The 23936-nt window shown below is 39.9% G+C and overlaps 1 protein-coding gene across 3 annotated transcripts in view; it reads left to right on the top strand.

Moving 5' to 3' along the window:
- Positions 1-207: 207 nt before the first annotated feature.
- Positions 208-23936, top strand: part of MRS2 (magnesium transporter MRS2) — a gene marked incomplete at its 5' end in the record, with an annotated part of 56663 nt that continues 32934 nt past the window's right edge. For 2 of the 3 annotated variants that reach the window (XM_079713030.1, XM_079713029.1), the window contains 9 exons: positions 208-397; positions 2208-2281; positions 4694-4730; positions 5980-6092; positions 7811-7984; positions 10346-10476; positions 11742-11858; positions 20056-20208; positions 20466-20583. In XM_079713030.1, the coding sequence (XP_079569156.1) occupies positions 208-397; positions 2208-2281; positions 4694-4730; positions 5980-6092; positions 7811-7984; positions 10346-10476; positions 11742-11858; positions 20056-20208; positions 20466-20583 (1107 nt within the window). The remainder of the gene's footprint in view (positions 398-2207; positions 2282-4693; positions 4731-5979; positions 6093-7810; positions 7985-10345; positions 10477-11741; positions 11859-20055; positions 20209-20465; positions 20584-23936) is intronic. The other variant, XM_079713031.1, reaches the window with a different exon arrangement.

Genomic DNA, 23936 nt, shown 5'->3' with positions numbered 1-23936 from the left:
CCGATTGGCCGAGGGACACGAGATGCCCGCCCAAAGGCACCTGCCGAGCATGCGCAGAACATTAGACGCCAGCACGCTCCGCGCATGCCCGGTAGGCAGCGGCTGCAGCTTGGGCGCTCGCGCGGGGTCGCGAAGCGCCGGCTGCTTCGCTACCGTCAGGTATGAAGGGCTGGGGTCTTGCAGCTGCCTCCTCCTCGCTCCAGCGCCATGGAATGCCTGCGGAGCCTGGCCCAGCTCCTGCCCCGCGCGGTGAGGTTGCCCCGGCGCACCCTGTGCGCTCTGGCCTTGGGCTTGACCCCCGGGACTCGCCCCGTTGCCGCCTGCGGCCGCGCTGCCCAGCTGCTCGGAAGGAGGTGGGCCGCACCGCTGTACGGGCCCCGCCGGCTCCCCACGGCAGGTACTCCCCTCTCCGCCCCGCAGCCCCGGGACGCCGGGCTTGCCGTGCTCCCGGGGCCCCGACCAGACCGCCGGAGCCCACGTGGCTGTGGCTGCTCCGGCCTCGGCCTCCAGGTCCGCCCTTGGGCGCCCGGCTCTTGTCCCCTTGCACAGGTCCGCGGGCCGAGCTGCGTCCCACCAGCCCCGAACGCGACTGAGCACTGCGCCTTGTGCCCAGCTAGAGCCCGACCCGACAGGCCTCTATCTTTCCCACCGCCCCGGCTGCAAATCTCCAGGCCTAAGTGCGCTTGTGAAAAGACTTTAATCATCATAGTGCTGAAGCTAAGATTAGGCTTATCTACCTGAAATATTTTTTTAAGTATCTTCCCTGTCTTCTTACTCTTCCTTATGGACGGACACATTTATACCTTTTCCAGTTGCTCAGGTAAGGGGTGGGGAAGCACCTAGAGGTGAGGCTGAAGACTTTGAAACGTAATAGGAAGAGTTGCTTCTGAGAAAGATCTGACTTTTTTTCCAAGTACTGTGTAACCAGACAGCCAGAAGGAGTCGGGGGATGGGGGGAGCGGGGTTGAAATTTGAGTTATTTTTTTTTCCCCTGAATGATAGAGCATGACGGTAATACGTTGACATTTTCACACGTGACCGTGTGGGTGCTAAGATTGCTGAGAAACAAAAGGCATTAAAATATATGGCTTCGCAAAAAACGTGCTCAAGTAGGTTTCTCAGTTGTACTCTCAAAATGCTCCCGAAGTAACTCACCATCTCCACCTTCTTCCCCAAACCCATTAGGAGACTCTTTCCAAGTTGGGTTACATTTCGTATTCCCTTCTTTGTTTGGTAAATGCCTGGGAACCCAGGTTCAGCCCATCTCATGTTTTAGAACAAAACATTAGATGGTAACATTTAATCTAATTTGTGACTGATTAGCAAGTGCTGATGTGTAGCTCTTTAACCTTTATTCAGCTGAACCTCGTAACATAGTTTGTATTTTGTAGAAGGGAACCAACAAACCTCAGGTGGTAACAAGTTACATGTCTTTAAATGTATGTAATAGGAAGGAATAAGGTCAGAAATGAGAATATATCTACACGTTCTGTAGATAGCAATTCTGTTCATTCCTCTTATGTTTAGTATTTTGAACAGTGTCCTTTGTCAGGCATTAAATTTACTTGGTTATACTTGAGAGCTCACTTCAGTTGAAATCACATGTTTTAAATAGGTTTATTTTCAAATAAAGATTTGTCTTTATTCCAGTTCACTGGGGTCTCCATTCCAGTGCAGTAGGTTATTTCACAAGTATGTTCACTCTAAAGTATATGTGTGGAAAAGAAGTTAATACACAGAAGTAAAATCAGTAGGTTTCATAATTTAAAGGTCAAATAATCCTGATATTGGAATGCTGAAAGGTCAAGTGGTTCTTGGAATGTATGTTTTCTAAACTGTACCAGTGTAACTTGCATGAAGAGCCTTTCTAAACTAGGCAAAAAAGAATGGACATTTTATTTTAATCTCAGAACATTGTAATATACTTGTTCATCCAACTATAAGATATCAATAATACTTAGAAAGGAAAAAGGGTGATTGGAGTCCATAGATTATTCTAATGCCTCACCTAAGCTACTCATTCATTGCCAAACGTAACATTATCACCTACAGATATTAACAAGAGTGTTTCTTATTTTCCCTCTAGGAAAAAGATTCAAAACATAGTAAAATAGTCTGAAGACCTCCACATACTGTGAGAATTGTATCTTAGCTGCATGTGAAAACCAATCATATGATCACAAGGAATTCTCTGATTCATTTTTCAGGTGAAATTCACCGGTTTAGAACTTCTGATGTCTCTCAAGCCACTTTAGCCAGTGTAGCCCCGGTGTTTACTGTGGTGAGTATGTGTGGTCCGTTTGATGATATTACTTACTTTGTTTTATAATGAATCCTTATAAGTCATTGTCTTTTGCTTAGCCAGTGACCTGAGTACCAGCTAGGTTTGCTTCACAGCACTCTCGAAACTTTGCTAATGACTATAGAGCTCATCTTTTAATACTAGAACAGGTGGCTCAAATCACAATTCAGAGCTTCCTATTTGAATACTCAAGATTTCTCCAGAAATCTATTTAGAAATCCTTGAAGGCTGTTAATTACAAAACGGCTTGAACCTGTGCTATGCAACGTAATATATGCAGAAGCATTTTGAGGGCAGCACAGTGTATTACCTGAGAGTGCACGCTTTGAAGGGTCATGATCTCTGTAGCTTTCTCTTTTTTTCAGGAAAAAAATTGAATAAATAACACAAATGGTGTGTCTCACACACACACATATTTAGAGAGAGAAAAATAAAGTGCTTGCTCTGAGCCAGAGTTTCTAATTTCAGATCTCAACTCTGTCTCTTACTAACTGGATGGACTTGGACAAGTTATAATAACATCTTTGTGCCCTAGTTTTCTCACCTGTATACTGGGGGTAAAAGTACCCACCTTATAGAATTGTGAGATTTAAATTAACTCACATATGTAAAACCCTTAAAAATAATACCTCATGCGTGGTAAGCATTCAGTGTATATTAGCCATTATATATCATCCTTATTATTTAGGCTTACTAACATAAGAACTTTTCTTTATCAACTATACAGAACAAGATAACTTTTACACATAGTTCTGGGGGTTATCACTCTTATTCAATGTTCTGGAAGAATTAGCCAGTTTAATTAACAGTACAAAATCAGGTGTTAACTATTGAAAGAAGGTTCTTTGCAGGTGAAATCATTGTCTACCAAGAGCACTTAAAATCAGTTGATGCTATTTGAAATAATGTGAGTTATACTACAAGGTAAACATTTTTTAAAAAAATCAGTTTGTGTGATCTCATGGTTTTTTTTAAACCAAAAAAAATCCCATTAAGGAAAAAATATAAATATTGAGATGCAAAAATATTCACCATACATTGTTAAGTTGAAAGTGGAGGGGAGACTGCAAAGAAGTGTGTGTAACATGAATATATTTAATAGGAAAAAGTCTGGAAGAACATTCAGTAAAATATTAGCATGGTTTTCTCTAAAATTTGTGACCAAATAGTTTTATTTATCTTTATTTTCAAATTTTCTGCAGCAGATGTATATATTTGTGAAATAAGTGTAAGGAGGAAAGCTAGTATGTATTACACAAAACATAAAGCTTCCCTTGATGTAAATTTCCCTTGAACTCTGATGTTTTATGATACTCATATATTCCTGTTGATCTTATCTTTGCTCATGAGAAGCAAGCTGAAATATATATTGTGAGGTTTTATTGTGTTATTATTAACACAACATGTGTATTTTCCATGGTAATAACCCAGGACTTGGACCTACAACTGTATCTTAGAGTATGTCTTCCTGAAAATGCATATTTAATAGTAATTAATACAGCCCAGTACCTAGTGATTCATTAAATATTATTTGATATCTTCAAACTTGACTATGGACAAGTATTACAGAAAAACCTTCCCTCTGCTTTATAGGAAATAAGCACAGTTTCTGCATTGTGTCCTCTTTCTAAACTATCAGAAGAGGTCTTTTTTGTAAACATTTATTGATTCTGCAACACCCACCAGAGAGACTTCATAGCCTCCCATAGATACTTAGATTCACAAGATAAGCCACACTTGGTCCCAGTCTGTTCAGAAGGATAAAAGGATAGGAAGTGCAGAAGGGAAGCATTAGGTGTTTTCTCTTCAAAAGAAGTCCTTACAGCCATGCAGGGGCTCCTGTGGCCCCCTGTGTGACAGCTCAGGTGTGAGGAGAGGATATTCTCAAATGTGGGTGTGAGATCCACCTTGGCTTAGAATCCCCAGGCCCTCTAGTGCCAGTATCTTGTAACCATCCCAGAGAGACATCCAGGGCTCCCACAAGGAGCATAGTCAGTTACAAGAACCACTACACTCGGGAAAGGCAGAACCATGGCTTCTCCACAGGTGTCTGTAGTCTGTTCTTAGTCTTTCCAGTCCAGAGCAGTCTGTCTACCAGTCATTGGGCACTTTTACTATAAGCGTTGTTGCCTAGTAACACAACTGACACTCACTTTATCGGATCTCCTGGGGATCCAAGTTAGAAAGTTAATCCAAGGTCAGATTTGTCCTAGCAAAGGGAAAGGGAAAGGGAATTTTTTGACCCTTAACTCATAACTGAATTTAACTTAAGGGCAGTTATGGTTTTTAATCTGTATTTCAGTATTTGGGAGGATTATAATACCATATGATATGATACCATAAATAGTGTACTGATTTGGGAGAAAATAATATTTTATTGTCTCTCTCCAGACAAAATTTGACAAAGGGGGAGAGGTTACTTCTTTTGGTGAGTATCTGTAATTTTCTTTTAAATCACTCATCAGTGAATGGGTGAACCCACTGGAAGTCAAGAAATTATAATATTTTGAGTAGAATATTCTTTGCATATATGGATGTGTTGAAGGAGATCTTTTTCAGCATTTGCCCATCTGTCCTAATTGGAACTGGCAACACCTGACCTGTGTTGTTGTTGTGTCAGGAGCCACTTTCACTCTAACAGGATGTTAAAAGAAGAGCATAGGCTGGTGTGCAGCTGAGAGAGAAACACTCTTCTCCCTTTTGTTTCTCTTCCTTAGTCTCCCTTTCACTGCCCCGGTCCTCATGTCCCTCTCCTCCTGTACCATGTTGAAGGCAAAGAATCACATAATACCACTGTTATTGCAGTAGCACTGGGTGACAGCAGACAGAAGGGACAGGGCACTGGATGGCAGTCAGATGGAACTCTGCCAGCGATGGCTCCTATGGACGGTTACTTTTTTAAATGAAACCAAGCATAACTTTACTGTCTGAGCTCAGGTGCAGGTTTCAGGTCTCCCACGTCCTTCCCACCCCGTGGTCCTGTTCCTGCTGTTGCTAAGATCCTAGTGGAGTATTTTGGGCGTTTTTTGGCTCGGCATCTCCTTCAAAAGGTTACTTTACTTAGAGCTCTATCACAGGTGTGACTTGATACTACAAGAATAGATGCTACTATTACGAGCATCATTTCTTGAGTTCCTTCATCTGTTTTGCTTTCTCTTAGGTAATAAATTTAGTTCTCAGGTAGGAGAATCTAGTGTGAGAACTGACTTTATTTTCTCATTTTGTATTAGTCCAAGAACAAAGAAGATTGAACTTGTCTGTTCATAGATTTAAAATGCTGAAGTTGATAATGTAGTAAGGAAAAAATAGAAAATAGAACTGTAGTTCTATACAGTTCATATTTAAAAATCCATGAATCTAGAGCTAGAAATTGATACTGTAAATTCCAATGATGTATAGCTATGGTTTTTATATTGGTCCCAAGGGGCTTTTCTAAGTACAGAGAAATTTTATGAAGTATGGTTAAAAGGAGAAAAGAAAAATTAGTTTGACCAGATTTAGCCTGAGTATGTTTTTGAGGTAGAAATGGGTATTAAAAAGACCCAGTTTAGCTCTCGTTTCTGGTAGTAATAGAAGATTATCTTGGTGGTGGGAGGGGTACTCTGATATAAAAACCTAAACTTTTCGGTTTGTTGGTTTACCCACTTTTTTTTTTATTGAACATGCTTCTTTTATAGAAAGGAAGAAAACTGACTTATATCAAGAATTAGGTCTTCAAGCCAGAGATTTGAGGTTTCAGCATTTAATGAGCATCACAACCAGAAACAATAGGATTATCATGAGAATGGAGGTAAAGGATTTTATTTCATATACATTTCTCCACTGCAGTCTTATAAAAGTTACTTCCTAACTATCTTGATCAATAACTAGGTTAAAAATAATTTTGTAATAAAAATAGCTATGTGAAACATAGAATATTTTATAATATAACATGTTGTTAAGAGTAAAACTCATTTTACATGGATTATATACATAATGCTCAGCAGGCATAGCACCACTCTATTTATGATGGAAAAGATCTGACTTCGGTCTCCATTCTCACTGTTTGAATTTAGTCTCTAGTTTCTGAAATAAGAGAAAGAATCTTGATTTATAATAGACATTTTCAGTTGTATACAGTTATGTGTAATTGTAGTGTAACTTCAGCTACTAAGAATATATTCTGGTTTTCCACATAGCCTAAGAATATCCTTTAAAGTTTATCATCTTAATTTAAATTTTTGTTTTTATGGAAAGCTTTAAGTTATTTTGGTGGGCTAATGTTTAAGGTTTGGCAATAGATGAGGGGACGCAGGTCTCAGTGGTATCGATGCTGCAGTGGACATGAGACTTGCTTTCTTCAAAAAGTCTTTGATGGCAGGTTTTTGTCAATTTATCTAGAATTAATTTTTTAAAAAATTAAAAAGGGAAGCAGTCTTTTCCCAAGTGATTTTTCTCCAAAACACATTCTTCACTTTTATTATCAATAGATAGCACCCTTCCAAACAGTACCTCTTTAATGAAGAGATAGAGAAGTATGTGATAAAGCAGATTTAGCAGAATGTTAATTGTATCATCGAATTGGTATGTGTATAGGTTTTCACTGTGTAATTTTTCAACTTTTCTGAATAAAAATGTTCATATTATAGTTGACCCTTGAGCCACATGGGAGTCAGGGGCGCTGAACCTCCACACGGTCAAAAATCCACATAAAATTTATGGTCACGGTTCCTCCATATCTGCTGTTGCACATCCTCAGATTCAACCAACCACAGATAGTGTAGTACTGTGGTATTTACTACTGAAAAAATTCTGCATGTAAGTGGACCCGAATCGTTCAAGCCAGTGTTGTTCAAGGATCAGCTGTAAAATGGGGAAAATGTGAAAGAAAAATTTCTGATTTTTATGTCACTAATACAGTGGCCACAGGCTACTGTTCTGTGTTACTCTTCTAACATAAAAGATGTCAGTCATTTTAGAATAAATTTTTAATTTCATAGTGTTCTAAATTAGAGCGCTAAGGATACATTTTATCTTTATCATTTTGAATTAGCTTAATGTGTTTTGGTGATACTTTAAAAAGGAAACTTTCCCATTTCAGCCAAACTAATCATGATTAAACTAAATCTTTTCTAAAAGTCTGCTGAATACCTGACTTTTAAGAAGACCTTATCTTGTTTCCTTTGTTCTCTATATTTCTCATGATTACCCTGGAAGTCCTAATAAATACATAATTTGTTTAATTCTAGTTCTGTTGAGACTGCGTTAGAGGTATCAAGACTTGGATTTATTTTAGGCTTCCTCTCTTTAAAAAAAAAAGTCTTGACTTTTTTTGAAAAACCAAATGAACAGTGATTTGGTTTAGGCTTAGTCCAAAATTAATAGAGTATTAAATCCTATTTTATGAAGGTTATTTTTTCCCTACAACTCTACAAATTACATATGCGCGTGTGTGTACATATATATATGTGTGTGTGTGTATATATATATATATATATATATATATATATGTTGTTTTTTTTTCCCCAGTATTTGAAAGCTGTGATAACTCCAGAGTGTCTTCTGATACTAGATTATCGTAATTTAAATTTAGAGCAGTGGCTGTTCCGGGAGCTCCCTTCACAGTTGGCTGGAGAGGGTCAACTTGTCACATACCCTTTACCTTTTGAATTTAGAGCTATAGAAGCACTCCTGCAATATCGGGTAAGCCTGTTTTTATTTAGCTTCTTGAATGTTTTCTGGTTTTACAGTGCTATTGAGGAGGAAGACACATTGGTATTGTTTTGTTTGTTTGTTTGTTTGTTTGTTTGTGGTACGCGGGCCTCTCACTGCTGTGGCCTCTCCCGCCGCGGAGCACAGGCTCCGGACATGCAGGCCCAGCGGCCACGGCCCACGGGCCCAGCTGCTCCGCGGCATGCGGGATCTTCCCGGACTGGGGCACGAACCCACGTCCCCTGCATCGGCAGGCAGGCTCCTAACCACCGCGCCACCAGGGAAGCCTGGTATTGTGTTTTTTTTTTTTTTTTTTTTTTTTTTTGGTACACGGGCCTCTCACTGTTGTGGCCTCTCCCATTGCAGAGCACAGGCTCCGGACGCGCAGGCTCAGCGGCCATGGCTCACGGGCCCAGCCGCTCCGCGGCATGTGGGATCTTCCCAGACCGGGGCACGAACCCGTGTCCCCTGCATCGGCAGGCGGACTCTCAACCACTGCGCCACCAGGGAAGCCCCCGGTATTGTTTTAATAGCATTTTCCCTAACCACACCCTTCCCCCAAATAAAAACATTTCTAAGGGTCTTATATGCAGAAAGTACTTAATTCTTAAAATTTATGACCCAAACAAATAGATGTAAAGTCTCTAGGTATGGTATACATAGAGTCTCTTTGACAGTCATGACATTCAGTGAAGCTCATTTCAGGTTGTCTATCTGTTGTTCAATTTTAATAAGTGTATTCAGGGATGCTAATTCAAAAATACTTATCCTAAATATGATATAAATGAACATATCAGAAGGTTTTAACTGTACTCCATTTTATTCTCTAAATTGTTGTGTAACTGCTTGCACATGATAAATATTATAGCACAAATCTTTCATCAAATCATTCTGATAGTTTCCATATCATTCTTTGATTTGTTTGTGTAATCCTTTTTTTGAGCTAGCTAAGTGATGCCTGTGTTTGAGACCTAGTTTGACATAGAAACCGTGTACAATTCTTCTTATGATTCCTCCTTTAAGTTGATAATCATTGAGTGTCTGGGGATCCTGTCAGGCTCTGAACAAGGATGGTCACTGCTTTCCTGGCCCCGACAAATCTTTCATCTTTTCTTCCCCCTATTAGGATACTACTGTTCAGGTACTACGTTAGTCATGTAGTACCTGGCTACATGCAAGAGTCAGTGCCATGAGCATGCTAGCCAGAGTGGGAGAAGAAGAGGGGAGAGTAAAGGGGACATGAGGTGGGTGGGGGTTGTTGGAACCTGGCACCCTTCTTTGTCTGCCTTGCTCTACTGAAGGAGTAGGAGATGGCTCTGTTCCTTACTCAGGTTAATGAGGCAATAGCACCAGCTAGTGCCAGCCAATGAGATGGTGACTAGTTGAAGCCCAGTTACTAAGCAGGGAAAAAATGGAAAGAAATGAAGGTATAAACGGTCGCTGGCATGCTACACAGACTGACTAAGCTCTTAGCAGCTAATGCTGGGATGGACAGTATATGTTGGAATTTACATTATTAATTAACCTTACTGCTTAGTTCAGCTGCTGTTATGCTGTTTACCAACAGGTATGGAAGAATTTTAATATTTTAAGAACTAGTATAGCTGTATCAATGTATATCTGCTGATTGGTTCCTGCTGTGCCTATATTAACCTGAATAATAAATACACTTTTGACTTTTCAAGTTTATTTTGTAAAGTCTAAGGTATGTTTTGGTTTTCAAAAGAGCCTTGTTCATAGGAGTTTTGAACTGTATCCTATTTACAAAGAACATAGGTATTGTTTACCAGATGTAAAGTTTATGTTTGTTTATTTTTTTGTGGTACGAGGGCCTCTCACTGTTGTGGCCTCTCCCGTTGCGGAGCGCAGGCTCCGGACACGCAGGCTCAGCGGCCATGGCTCACGGGCCTAGCCACTCCGTGGCATGTGGGATCTTCCCGGACCGGGGCACGAACCCGTGTCCCCTGCATCGGCAGGTGGACTCTCAACCACTGCGCCACCAGGGAAGCCCAAGTTTATGTTTTAACCAAAGAACGGCAGCTTTTCTTTTAATCAGTCCTCCATTCCTTTCATAATAAGTGTCTGGTGTCTGTAGGGAGAAGAGTCTTATGGGAGTTAATTCCCTGGCAACCAAATGGGAGTTTACTAACAACGTTATGCATGGTTATCTTTTAACCTAGGAGATCTAGTTTTTAATCATCTGGGATGGGCATTCCAGCAGTGACCATGTTCTGAAATGTTACCAGCCTTCCTAGCTATTACAGATTTCTGTATTTAATCGGAGGATTCACTGACCCTGAGTATTCTAAAAAGATTGTTTTAATTCTTATGAAAGGTCATGTTGTTATCTAGATCAACACTCTTCAGGGGAAACTTAGCATTTTGCAACCAATTATCCTTGAGACATTGGAAGCTTTAGTGGATCCCAAACATTCTTCTATAGACAGAAGCAAACTGCACATCTTACTACAAAATGGCAAAAGGTAAATATGGGTGATTTACCAAGTTGGAAGTTAGACACAAATGTCTTAAACTTCTCTTTCAGTAGTCTTAACAGTGAAATGTTTAACGTATATTCAGGTCCAAAATTAGTGTAATTCTTAGCTGTTTTAAAAATACCAACTAATCTTGCTAATGATAATGACATTTTTTACTTTGTGACTTACTCTCAGTACCTTCATTTCCATATTTGATTTTCACTGTCTTTCATAACTTTAAGAAAGTAGCCTAGGTGGGAAGTTGAGCTAAAGGGGGCACGCAAACTAATGTTTATTGAAAAGCTATTTTGCATGAAATGCTGTATCAGTCTCTTTTATGTGTGTGATGTCATCTCATCCTGTCGGCAATCCTGTTGACATGGTCCTCATTTTGAAGATAAGAAAACTGAGGTCTAAGTAACTTGTCTAAACTTTAACAGCTACTAAATAGCAAATCTAGACTCAAATCCAAATTTCTTTTCCTCCAAGGTCCATGGGTTTTTTTGTTTATCATAATGCATTCCAGAATTTAAGGATAATATTTTAATTTATATTACAGACTGAATGAACATGCCCTCAGGATTTGTACCCCCTAAAAATCCATTCAGGAGTTAACAGTTAAAATTCCTGAATCAGTAGTTCTTTGTCTGAAAATATTAGGATGTTTTTATGAATTAAAAGTAAATAGTCTGTTCATCGCTGCCATACTTATTAAGAGTAAAGATAAATTTCTGAGCCCAGAAGCTTAAATCACAGTGATTATATGTTTCTGAGATAAATAATATATGCTGAAAATTATATCATTGGTTAATTTTACTACTTAATGTAGTTTTGGGATTGGGAATTGATTCTCAGAGTGCATAGTAAATATAAATTTTTTTTTTTTTTTTTTTTTTTACAAATCAGTGTTTACCATGAATTTATAAGTGGATCTACTTGATAAGACACTAAAAAGGCATTATTCTTGTAGGGAAATATTTTTATAGGTTTATGTTATTGATCATTTTTTTTTTTTTTTTTTTTTTTTTTTTTTTTTTTTTTTTTTTTGCGGTATGTGGGCCTCTCACTGTTGTGGCCTCTCCCGTTGCGGAGCACAGGCTCCGGACACGCAGGCTCAATGGCCATGGCTCATGGGCCAAGCCGCTCCGCGGCATGTGGGATCCTCCCAGACCGGGGCACGAACCCGTGTCCCCTGCATCGGCAGGCGGACTCTCAACCACTGCGCCACCAGGGAAGCCCTATTGATCATTTTTATGCAACTACTCTTACAGCCTGTCAGAGTTAGAAACAGATATTAAAATATTCAAAGAGTCCATTTTGGAGATCTTGGATGAAGAAGAGTTGCTGGAAGAGCTCTGTCTGACAAAGTGGAGTGACCCACAAGTCTTGTAAGTAGACAGTCATGCTTTGTTAGTTTCTCTCTTAGGATCAGTTGTTTGTCTTTTTCAGGATGACTTTTTAGGGAGGACACAACATTTTTCTGGGATAGAGGATGTAGGCACTTTTCATCCCCAGTTGTTTCACTATTTCCTGTACCATATTGCATCTGATTGAATTTAATGAGGACTTATTAAGTGCACACTGTGTACACAACAGTATGCTGGGCTTTGACTGTACATGCACCATTACCTTTATCTTCAAAGGACTGGCCACCAAAGTAACATACACATCTACCCAGATAACTTACCTGGAGAGTTCAGGAGAGAGGAGGGAAAGGGAGGTGTGCAGGGAGGCGAGTAGAGACGCTGGCACAGATTCTGTAAGTCTGGTTAATATAAAAATGCTCTCATCTTACAAACCTTTTATCTCTTATGAATTTAGGAATCATTTACACTTCTTGTGCACACCCAAGTTTAAACGTTGACTTTTAAAATACCCCAAATATTTCATTTTTGTACTTTGCAGATCAGTATCGGAGATTAATACACCTTTGTGATGTGCATAGTTTCTGTAGTGTGTACAAATTTTTCAACATTTTGAGAAATTAGTTATCTATATTCTAATGAACAATTAAGATAAAAAGGGCTCTATAACGCTTGATACTATAGCAGCTAGATATAGTAGCAGAAACTTCATCACTCTTGTAACTCTTGCTTTCTTTGCTTCTTAGACCAATTTATCTCTAATATGCTTTATAAGTGTCTTTTACAGAGTGCTTCATTCCCACTTATCCTCCTTGGTAGGGAGGATAATTTACAATGTGTGCTAATTTCTGCTATACAGCAAAGTGACTCAGTTATACACATATATACATTCTTTTTTTTATATTTTTTTCCATTGTGGTTTATCCCAGGAGATTGGGTGGATATAGTTCCCTGTGCTATACAGTAGGACCTTGTTGTTATCATTCTGTATGTAATAGTTTGCATCTGCTAACCCCAAATTCCCAGTCCATCCCTCTCCCTCCCCCTTCCCCTTGGCAACTACAAGTCTGTTCTCTATGTCTGTGAGTCTGTTTCTGTTTTGTAGATAGGTTCATTTGTGCCATATTTTAGATTCCACATATAAGTGATAGCATATGGTATTTGTCTTTCTCTTTCTGACTTCACTTAGTATAATCTCTAGTTGCATCCATGTTGCTGCAAACGGCATTATTTCATTCTTTTTTATGACTGAGTAGTATTCCATTGTGTGTGTGTGTGTGTGTGCATGTGTGTGCACGCATATATATATATATGTGTGTGTGTGTGTGTGGATGTATATATATACACACACACACCTCCACATCTTTATCCATTCATCTGTTGATGGACATTTAGGTTGTTTCCATGTCTTGGCTATTGTGAATAGTGCTGCTATGAACATAGAGGTGCATGTATCTTTTTAAATTATAGTTTTGTCCAGGTGTATACACCCAGGACTGAGATTGCTGGATTGTATGGTAGTTCTATTTTTAGTTTTCTGAAGAACCTCCGTACTGTTTTCCATAGTGGCTGCACCAATTTACATTCCCGCCAATAGTGTAGGAGGGTTTACTTTTCTCCACACCCTCTCCAGCATTTGTTATTTGTAAAGTTTTTAATGATGGCCATTCTGACTGATGTGAGGTGGTACCTCATTGTAGTTTTGATTTGCATTTCTCTAATAATTAGTGATTTTGCGCATCTTTTCATGTGCCTACTGGCCATCTGTATGTCTTCTTTGGAGAAATGTCTATTAAGGTCTTCTCCCCATTTTTCGATTGGGTTGTGTTTTTGTTGTTGAGTTGTATGAGCAGTTTGTTTATTTGGGAATTAAGTCCTTGTCAGTCTCATCATTTGGAAATACTTTCTCCCAGTCCATAGGTTGTCTTTTCATTTTTTTTATGGTTTCCTTTGCTGTGCAAAAGCTTGTAAGTTTGATTAGGTCCCATTTGTTTATTCTTGGTTTTATTTCTATTGCCTTGGGAGACTGACCTAAGAAAACACTGGTACAATTTATGTCAAATGATGTTTTGCCTATGCTCTGTTCTAGGAATTTTATGGTGTCATGTCTTATGTTTAAGTCTTTAAGCCATTTTGAGTTTATTTTTCTGCATGGTGTGAGGGTTTGTTCTAACTTCATTGACTTAACATGCAGCTGTCCAACTTTCCCAGCACTACTTACTGAAGAGACTTTTTCCTTTTTATATTCTTGCCTCCTTTGTAGATGATGAACTGACGGTAGGTGTGTGGGTTTATTTCTGGGCTCTCAATTCTGTTCCATTGATCCGTTGTTTTGCTTACTGTAGCTTTGTAGTATTGTCTGAAGTCTGGAAGAGTTATGCCTCCTGCTTTGTTTTTGTTTCCTCAGGATTGCTTTGTCAATTCTGGGTCTTTTATGGTTCCATATAAATTTTGGATTATTTGTTCTAATTCTGTGGAAAATGTCATGGGTAATTTGATAGGGATCTCATTAAACTTGTAGATTGCTTTGGGTAGTATTGCCATTTTAACAACATTCTTCTAACCCAAGAGCATGGGATATCCTTCCATTTCTTTGAATCCTCTTTAGTTTCCTTTATTAATGTTTTATAGTTCTCAGCATGTAAGTCTTTCACCTCCTTGCTTAGGTTTAGTCCTAGGGTTTTTTTGTTTGTTGGTGTGATTTTAAAAGGTATTGTTTTTTACATTCCCTTTCTGATATTTCATTGTTAGTGTAAAGAAATGCAACCAATTTCTGAATGTTAATCTTATATCCTGCTACTTTACTGAATTCACTTATTAGATCTAGTAGTTTTTGTGTGGAGTCCTTAGGCTTTTCTATGTATATGGTATCATGTCATCTGCATATAGTGACAATTTTACCTCTTTCCTTCCAATTTGAATACCTTTTATTTCCTGTCTGACTGCTGTGGCTAGGACTTCCAATACTATGTTAAATAGAAGTGGTGAAGGTGGGCATCCTTGTCTTGTTCCAGATTTTAGTGGAAAGGCTTTCAACTTTTCACCATTGAGTATACTGTCTTTGGGTTTGTCATAAATGGCTTTTACTATGTTTTTATCATGAATGGATTTTGAATTTTGTCAAAGGTTTTTTCTGCATCTTTTTAAAAAAATTTATTTATTTATTTATTTATGGCTGTGTCGGGTCTTCGTTTCTGTGCAAGGGCTTTCTCTAGTTGCGGCAAGTGGGGGCCACTCTTCATCACAGCGCGCGGGCCTCTCACTATCGCGGCCTCTCTTGTTGCAGAGCACAGGCTCCAGATGCACAGGCTCAGCAATTGTGGCTCACGGGGCCAGTTGCTCCACGGCATGTGGGATCTTCCCAGACCAGGGCTCGAACCCCTGTCCCCTGCATTGGCAGGCAGATTCTGAACAACTGCGCCACCAGGGAAGCCCTTTTTCTGCATCTTTTGATGATCATGTGGTTTTCTTACTTTTATGTGGTGTATGACACTGATTGATGTGCGTATGTTGAACCATTCTTGTGAACTTGGGATGAATCCTGATTGGTTGTGGAGTATGATCTTTTATGTGTTGTTGGATTCAGTTTGCTAATATTTTGTTGAGAATTTTTGCATCTATATTCATCAAAGATATTGTCCTGTGATTTTCTTTTTTGGTGGTATCTTTGGCTTTGGTATCAGGGTGATGGTACGTAGCTTCATAGAATGTCTTTGGGAGTGTTCTCTCCTCTTCAGTCTTTTGGAAGAGTTTGAGAAGGATGCGTATAAGTTCTTCTTTGTATGTTTGGTAGAATTCACCTGTGAAGCCATCTGATCCTAGACTTTTGTTTGTAGGGAGTTTTGTTTTGTTTTTTTACAGATTATATTTCACTTCTAGTGAATCGGTCTGTTCAAATTATCTACTTCTTGATTCAGTTTTGATGGGCTATATGTTTCTAGAAAGTTGTCTGTTTCTTCTAAGTTGTCAAATTTGTTGGCATATAATTGTTCATAGTATTCTCTTATGGTTTTTTTTTTTTTTTTTTGCGGTACGCGGGCCTCTCACTGTTGTGGCCTCTCCCGCTGCGGAGCACAGGCTCCGGATGCGCAGGCCCAGCGGCCATGGCTCACGGGCCCAGCCGCTCCGCGGCATATGGGATCCTCCTGGACCGGGGCACGAACCCGTATCCCCTGCATCGGCAGGTGGACTCTCAACCACTGCGCCACCAGGGAGGCCCTCTCATATGGGTTTTTGTATTTCTGTGATATCAGTTGAGATTTCTCCTTTTTCAGTTCTTAATTTGCTTATTTGGGTTCTCTCTTTTTTCTTCTTGGTGAGCCTGGCAAGAGGTTTGTCAATTTTGTTTACCCCTTCAAAGAACCAGCTTTTGGTTTTATTGATTTTTTTTTCTATTTTTTTAATCTCAATTTATTTCCTCCCTGATCTTTATTATTTCCTTCCTTCTGCTGACTTTAGGTTTTGGTTTTTCTTCTTTTTCTAATTCTTTTAGGTGGTATGTTAGGTTGGTATGTTAGGTGGTATGTTAGGTTGTTGAGATGTTTTCTTGTTTTTTGAGGAAGGTGTGTATCGCTATGAACTTCCCTCTAAGAAGTGCTTTTGCTGTATCCCATAGATTTTGTGTGGTTGTGTTTTCATTGTTGTTTGTCTCAGGGTACTTTTTAATTTCCTTTTTGATTTCCTGATTGACCTATTGGTTTTTAGTAGCATATGGTTTAGTCTTCATATAATCATTTTTTTCTCATTTCTTTTCCTGCGGTTGATTTCTAGTTTCATGCTGTTGTGGTCAGAGAAGATGCTTGAAATGATTTCTATACTCTTAAATTTGTTGAGGTTATTAGTTTTGTGCCCTAGTATGTGGTCAGTCCTAGAGAATGTTCCACGTGCACTTGAAAAGATGTGTATTCTGTTTTTTGGTTTTTGGTTTTTTTGATGTAATGTCTTGAAAATATCAATTAAGTCTAACTGTCCTATTCCATCATTTAGGATCTCTCTTGCCTTATTGATTACCTAGAAGATCTGTCCATTGATGTGAGTAGGGTGTTAAAATCTCCTACTATTATTGTATTCCAGTCAATTTCTTCCTTTATGTCTGTTAGTGTTTTATGGATTTGGTGCTCCTACGTTAGGTGCATATATGGTGATGATTGTAAAATCCTCTTCCTGTATTGATCCTTTTACCATTATATAGTGTTCTTTTCCTTTATGGCCTTTGTTTTAAAGTCTACTTTATAGTCTGATATGAGTTTTGCAACTTCTGCTTACTTGTCATTTCCATTTGCATGAAATATCTTTTTCCATCCCCTCACTTTCAATCTGTGTGTGTCCTTTGCCCTAAGGTAGGTCTCTTGTAGGCAGCATATTGTAGGCTCTTGTTTTTTTATCCAGTCTGCCACTCTGTCTTGATTTGAGCATTCAGTCCACTGACATTTAAGGTAATGATACATATGTATCCACTGCCATTTTAAACCTTGTTTTCCAGTTGATTCTATGGATTTTTGTTGTTGTTCCTTTTCTTTTTTGTGGTTTGATGATTTCCTTTTATTTTATGCTTGTGTTCTTTCTGTTTTTTGTGGACCTAGTGTGTGCTTTTGATTTGTGGTTGCCCTGTTTTTCAAGTATGTTAACCCCTTCCTATATCTGCTTGCTTGAGACTGATAGTCATAGAAGCTTAAACACATTCTAAAAAACAAGAATCTACATTTTCTTACTCTCCTTCCCCACATTTTATGATTTTGATGTCCTTTTTTTACAGCTTCATATTTATCCTTTTGCTGTTTCTTGTGTTTACCATCCTTTCACAGTAGGTTTTTTTTTTTTTTCTTTTTGATCTGTATACTGGCTAACTTAAGTGATTTACTTTTCAACTGTGATTTCCCCTTTCCTATATCGTCTTCTTTTGTATTTAGAGAAGAGCTTTCAATATTTCTTTTAGGATAGGTTTGGTATTGCTGTATTCTTTTAGTTTTTGCTTGTCTGAGAACTTTATTTCCCCTCCTATTCTAAATGATAATCTTGCTGGATAGAGTATTTCAGTTTGCAGATTTTTTCCCTCTCAAAACTTTGAATATATTTTGCCACTCCCTTCTGGCTTGCAGTGTTTCTGTCGAGAAATCAGCTGATAGCCTTAAGGGGATTCCCTTGTAACTAACTTTTTGTTTTTCTCTTGCTGCCTTTGGAATCCTCTTTAACTTTTGCCATTTTTATTATAGTATGTCTTGGTGTAGGTTTGTTTGGGTTCATCTTGTATGGGACCCTCTGTGCTTCTTGTATCTGGATATCTGTTTCCTTCTTAAATGTGGGAAGTTTTCAGCCATAATTTCTTCGAATACATTTTCAATCCCCTTTTTTCCTTCTGGAATCCCTATTACACATAGATAGGCACACTTTATATTATCCCATAGGTCTCTTATATTGCTTTCATTTTTTTTCATTTGGTTTTCTGTCTACTGTTTTGATTGGGTAATTTCCATTCTGTCTTCCAGATCACTTATTTTTCTGCATTATTCATTCTGCTATTCATTGCCTTTGGCTTAGCTTTCATTTCAGCAAATGAATTTTCTAATTTTTCTTGGCTCCTCCTTATAGTTTCTAGTTCCTTTTTACAGTAATCTGCATTTCTGTTGATGGCCTTTCTTAATTCCTTCAGTATTTTCATTACCTCCTCTTTGAACTCGGTGTCTTTTAGACTGAAGAGGTATGTTTCATTGTTCCTTCAGGGCAATTCTCTTAACTGGGAGTGGTTCCTCTGTTTCTTCATTTTGCTTATATTTCTCTTACTCTGTGAGTTTAGGAGAAACAATTATCTACTGTAGGCTTGGAGGGCTATTTATATGCGGGAGCATTCCTGCTTAGCTTTTGTGGGTTTAATATTTTTTTGGCTTGAGGGCTGTTTTTGGTTTGGATGCTTGCCATCTCTTTCCTCAGTGTGTGCTGGCCATTATACCCTTGTCAGAGGGTGAGCAGGTGCACGCCCCATGCATGCTCCCAGGAGGTCAGGGGCAGTGGTTGGTGCTTGGTCATGGGACCCTCGGCGTTGGCAGGCTGCTCCCACCTCTGGAGCCTGAGTTGGCAGTGGTGGCTCGTGCCCACCCCCAGAGCTCATGTAAGCGGTGCCCTGCTGCCTGAGAAATAAGCTCCTATGGAGGTCCCACCCCTCTCCTCATGCCCCCCCACCCCCCTCCTCATGCCCCCCCACCCCAGCAGTGGTGCCCTGGGGGCCCTGGCTTCTTCCCTCAGTGGTGGCGTACCACACCCTAGCCCCCTCAGGCAGCCACCCCCAGTCTTCTCCCCTGTTCTGACCTCCGAAGCCTGAGCCTCAGCACCCAGCCCCCACCCACCCCAGTGGAGGACCGTCTCAGGCTGGGGAATGCCAGGCAGTGGCACCAACGGACTGTGTGGGGCTCTCTCTGCTTTGCCCTCCACAAACTGCTTGTTGTGCTCTCCTACAAGGCTCTGAAGCTCCCCCCCGCCCTGCCCCCCGTCCCAGCTGATCTGCCTGCCAGTGAGGAGACTTCCCAGTGTTCTGACACCTTTCCTCTTTCACAGCTCCCTCTGGGGAGCAGGTCCCTTCCCGGTTCCTTTCTCTCTCTCTCTCTTTTTTTTTCTTTTGTCCTACCCAGTATGTGGAGATTTTCTTGCCCTTTTGGAAGTCTGAGGTCTTCTGCCAGTGTTCAGTAGGTGTTCTGTGAGAGTCGTTCCACATGTTGATGTATTTGTGGGAGAAGGTGAGCTCCCCGTCCTTCTCCTCTGCCATCTTGAGCCCTCTGACTGTACTGACATTTTTCAAAAACGGTTTACTTCATATATGAAAATGATGTTATATATTTACCTTGGAAAGGAAATGCTCTTTGTGTTCATTTTTAGTTTTTGGTTTTGTTTTACCTGATAGTGATTTGGGATTTGCACTGAATTCATCAGCATTCACATGTCTGCATTTTCCTGTAACTGGTAGCATTGCATGAACGTCCCTGGGATCAGGGCCATGGAATACAGTGAGGCCTGTGTAGGGATGGAACCCGTGTCCTCAACTACCTGTGTCATGTTTAGGATCAGTTGGCAAAGCCGCTCCAGACTGGCCTCAATCACAATAATAGTAATGGCAAAGAGTAGTTTTTTCACTGGTAGCTGAATATTTTATAGTAATTCAGGAAGTTCTGTGGTACTAAATGTATAATGCATGTATTGGGGGCATGTTAATTATGTTAATTCTTAATTAAAGTGAAAAGAGCAGTGCTGGGATTGACCATGCAGAAGAGATGGAGTTGCTGTTGGAAAACTACTACCGATTAGCTGAGGATCTTTCCAATGCAGCTCGGGAACTTAGGGCACTGATTGATGATTCACAGAGTATCATATTCATCAACTTGGACAGGTAAGAAGGCCTCGTATAAAACAATCAGTAAGTATTTTCTTTATAAAATAGTACACAGTAATAAAGCTTTTAAGGATAGCTTTGTTTTTCCATTTTGGAAAGAATTATACCATCATTATTGTTTGTAATTACTACATGGAAATGTCCTTTTTTTAAAGTGTATGTTTAATCCATGTGGTCTTTAATAGATTATGTAGTGAATTTGCTGCGTGTAGTTGGTAAGATCTTCTGAACTAAGCAGTTGTTCTCCTCCCCAGCCACCGTAATGTGATGATGAGGTTGAACCTACAGTTGACCATGGGAACCTTCTCTCTTTCACTCTTTGGACTAATGGGAGTTGCTTTTGGAATGAATTTGGAATCGTCCCTTGAGGAGGTGAGAATATATTATTTCAGTAATCTAGAGGTGGTTTTTAATGTTTTGAAGATAATTTTTTAAATGGATTTTTTTTTAAAGAGAACTTTATTTTACTTTTGGCTGTGTTGAGCCTTCATTGCTACGTGTGCGTGGACTTTCTCTAGTTCTGGTGAGCGGGAGCTACTCTTCATTGTGGTATGTGGGCTTCTCATTACGGTGGTTTCTCTTGTTGCGGAACACGGGCTCTAGGTGTGCAGGCTTCAGTAGTTGTTGCTCGCGGGCTCTAGAGCACAAGGTCAGTAGTTGTGGCACATGGGCTTAGTTGCTCTGTGGCATGTGGGATCTTCCCAGACCAGGGCTCGAACCTGTGTCCCCTGCATTGGCAGGTGGATTCTTTTTTTTTTTTTAACTTCTTTATTGGAGTATAATTGCTTTATAACAAAGTGAATCAGTGATACATATACATATGTTGCCATATCTCTCCCCTCTTGCATCTCCCTCCCTCACACCCTCCCTATGCCACCCCTCTAGTTGGTCACAAAGCACCAAGCTGATCTTGCTGTGCTACGCGGATGCTTCGCACTAGCTATCTGTTTTACATTTGGTAGTGTACATATGTCCATGCCACTCTCTCACTTTGTCCCAGCTTACCCTTCCCCCTCCCCATATCCTCAAGTCCATTCCCTAGTAGGTCTGTGTCTTTATTCCTGTCCTACCCCTAGGCCCCTCATGACATCTTTTTTTCTTTTCATAAATTCCATATACATGTGCTAGCATACAGCATTTGTCTCTCTCTTTCCGACTCACTGCACTCTGTACGACAGACTCTAGGTCCATCCACCCCACTACAACTAGCTCAATTTCGTTTCTTTCTATGGCTGAGCAACACTCCACTGTATACATGTGCCACATCCTCCCCATCCATTCATCCGATGATGGACACCTAGGCCGCTTCCATCTCCATGCCACTGTAGATAGAGCTACAATGAACATTTTCGTACATGACTCTTTTTGAATTATGGATCTCTCAGGGTATATGCCCAGTAGTGGGATTGCTGGGTCATATGGTAGCTCTGTTTGTAGTTTTTTAAGGAACCTCCATACTGTTCTCCATAATGGCTGTACCAATTCACATTCCCACCAGCAGTGCAAGAGTTCTCCACACCCTCGCCAGCATTTATTGTTTGTAGATTTTTTGATGATGGCCATTCTGACTGGTGTGAGATGATATCTCATTGTAGTTTTGATTAGCATTGCTCTAATGTTAATGATGTTGAGCATCCTTTCATGTGCTTGTTGGCACCCTGTATATCTTCTTTGGAGAAATGTCTATTTAAGTCTTCTGCCCATTTTGTATTGGGTTGTTTGTTTTTTTGATATCGAGCTGCGTGAGCTGCTTGTAGGCAAGTGTATTCTTAACTACTGTGCCACCAGGGAAGTCCCTTTAATGGATTTTAAAAAGAAAGTTTTAACATGTATACTCCCCTAGTGAAATAAAATATATACTCTAACTCATTTAAAATTCAGGCCGTATTGTTAGACTCTGTTATAACGTAGATAGCTTGGTTACCTTATGATTCCCAAAACATGTAATTACACATGGGAAAGGTTTGACAAAACTGTAGTACACTGTGAGGCAGTGTTAACGAGGGATTCTTTTAAATTCTTTTGTGTCAGGCAGTGTTCCGGGCAGTTGCATGCTTTACTTGACTCAGTTATCAAAACTCTGAAAATGAATGTATTTTCCCTGCTTTATAGGTAGGAAAACTGAGGCTCAGAAAACGTTAGTAACTTGACCAAGGGCACAGAGCTAGGAAATAACAGAACTAGGATTTAGTCCCCAAGACTTGCACTTTCCACTTTGCTCCATTTTAATATAACACGGCACTTGCAGAGGTTTTTTTTAAAATTAAATTATTTACTTATTAGGCTGTGTCAGGTCTTAGTTGCGGCACGTGGGATCTTCGTTGCGGCATGCAGGATCTTTTGTCGTGGCATGCAGGCTTCTCTAGTTGCAGCACGTGGGCTTCTCTCTAGTTGTGGCGCAGGCTCAGTAGTTCAGGCATGCAGGCTCCAGAGTGCAAGGCCTCAGTAGTTGCAGCGTGCAGGCTTAGTTGCCCTGCGGCAGGTGGGATCTTAGTTCCCTGCCCAGGGATGGAACCTGCATCCCGTGCATTGGAAGGCAGATTCTTTTTTTTTCTTTTTCTTTTTTTTTTTTTTTTTTGGAGTACAGTTGCTTCACAATGGTTAGTTTCTGCTTTATAACAAAGTGAATCAGTCATACATATACATCTGTTCCCACATCCCTTCCCTCTTGCATCTCCCTCTCTCCCACACTCCCTATCCCACCCCTCCAGGCGGTCACAAAGCACCAATCGATCTTATCTCCCTGTGCTGTGCGGCTGCTTCCCACTAGCTACCTACCTTACGTTTGGTAGTGTATATATGTCCATGCCTCTCTTTCGCTTTGTCTCAGCTTACCCTTCCCCCTCCGCATATCCTCAGATCCATTCTCAAGTAGGTCTGTGTCTTTATTCCTGTTTTACCCCTAGGTTCTTCATGACATTTTTTTTTTCTTAAATTCCATATATATGTGTTAGCATACGGTATTTGTCTTTCTCTTTCTGACTTACTTCACTCTGTATGACAGACTCTAGGTCTACCCACCTCATTACAAATAGCTGAGTTTCGTTTCCTTTTATGGCTGAGTAATATCCCATTGTATATATGTGCCACATCTTCTTTATCCATTCATCCGATGATGGACACTTAGGTTGTTTCCATCTCCAGGCTATTGTAAATAGAGCTGCAATGAACATTTTGGTACATGACTCTTTTTGAATTACGGTTTTCTCAGGGTATATGTCTAGTAGTGGGATTGCTGGGTCATATGGTAGTTGTATTTGTCGTTTTTTAAGGAACCTCCATACTGTTCTCCATAGTGGCTGTAGCAATTCACATTCCCACCAGCAGTGCAAGAGGATTCCCTTTTCTCCACACCCTCTCCAGCATTTATTGTTTGTAGAGTTTTTGATGATGGCCATTCTGACTGGTGTGAGATGATATCTCATTGTAGTTTTGATTTGCATTTCTCTAATGATTAGTGATGTTGAGCATCCTTTCATGTGTTTGTTGGCAATCTGTATATCTTCTTTGGAGAAACGTCTGTTTGGGTCTTCTGCCCATTTTGTATTGGGTTGTTTGTTTTTTTGATATCGAGCTGCATGAGCTGCTTGTAGGCAGGTGTATTCTTAACTACTGTGCCACCCGGGAAGTCCCTTTAATGGATTTTAAAAAGAAAGTTTTAACATGTATACTCCGCTAGTGAAATAAAATATATACTCTAACTTATTTAAAATTCATCCCGTATT

This window comes from Hyperoodon ampullatus (assembly GCF_949752795.1).
Source record: "Hyperoodon ampullatus genome assembly, chromosome: 10".
NCBI lineage: Eukaryota > Metazoa > Chordata > Mammalia > Artiodactyla > Ziphiidae > Hyperoodon > Hyperoodon ampullatus.
This window is presented reverse-complemented; position numbering and strand designations above follow the sequence as displayed.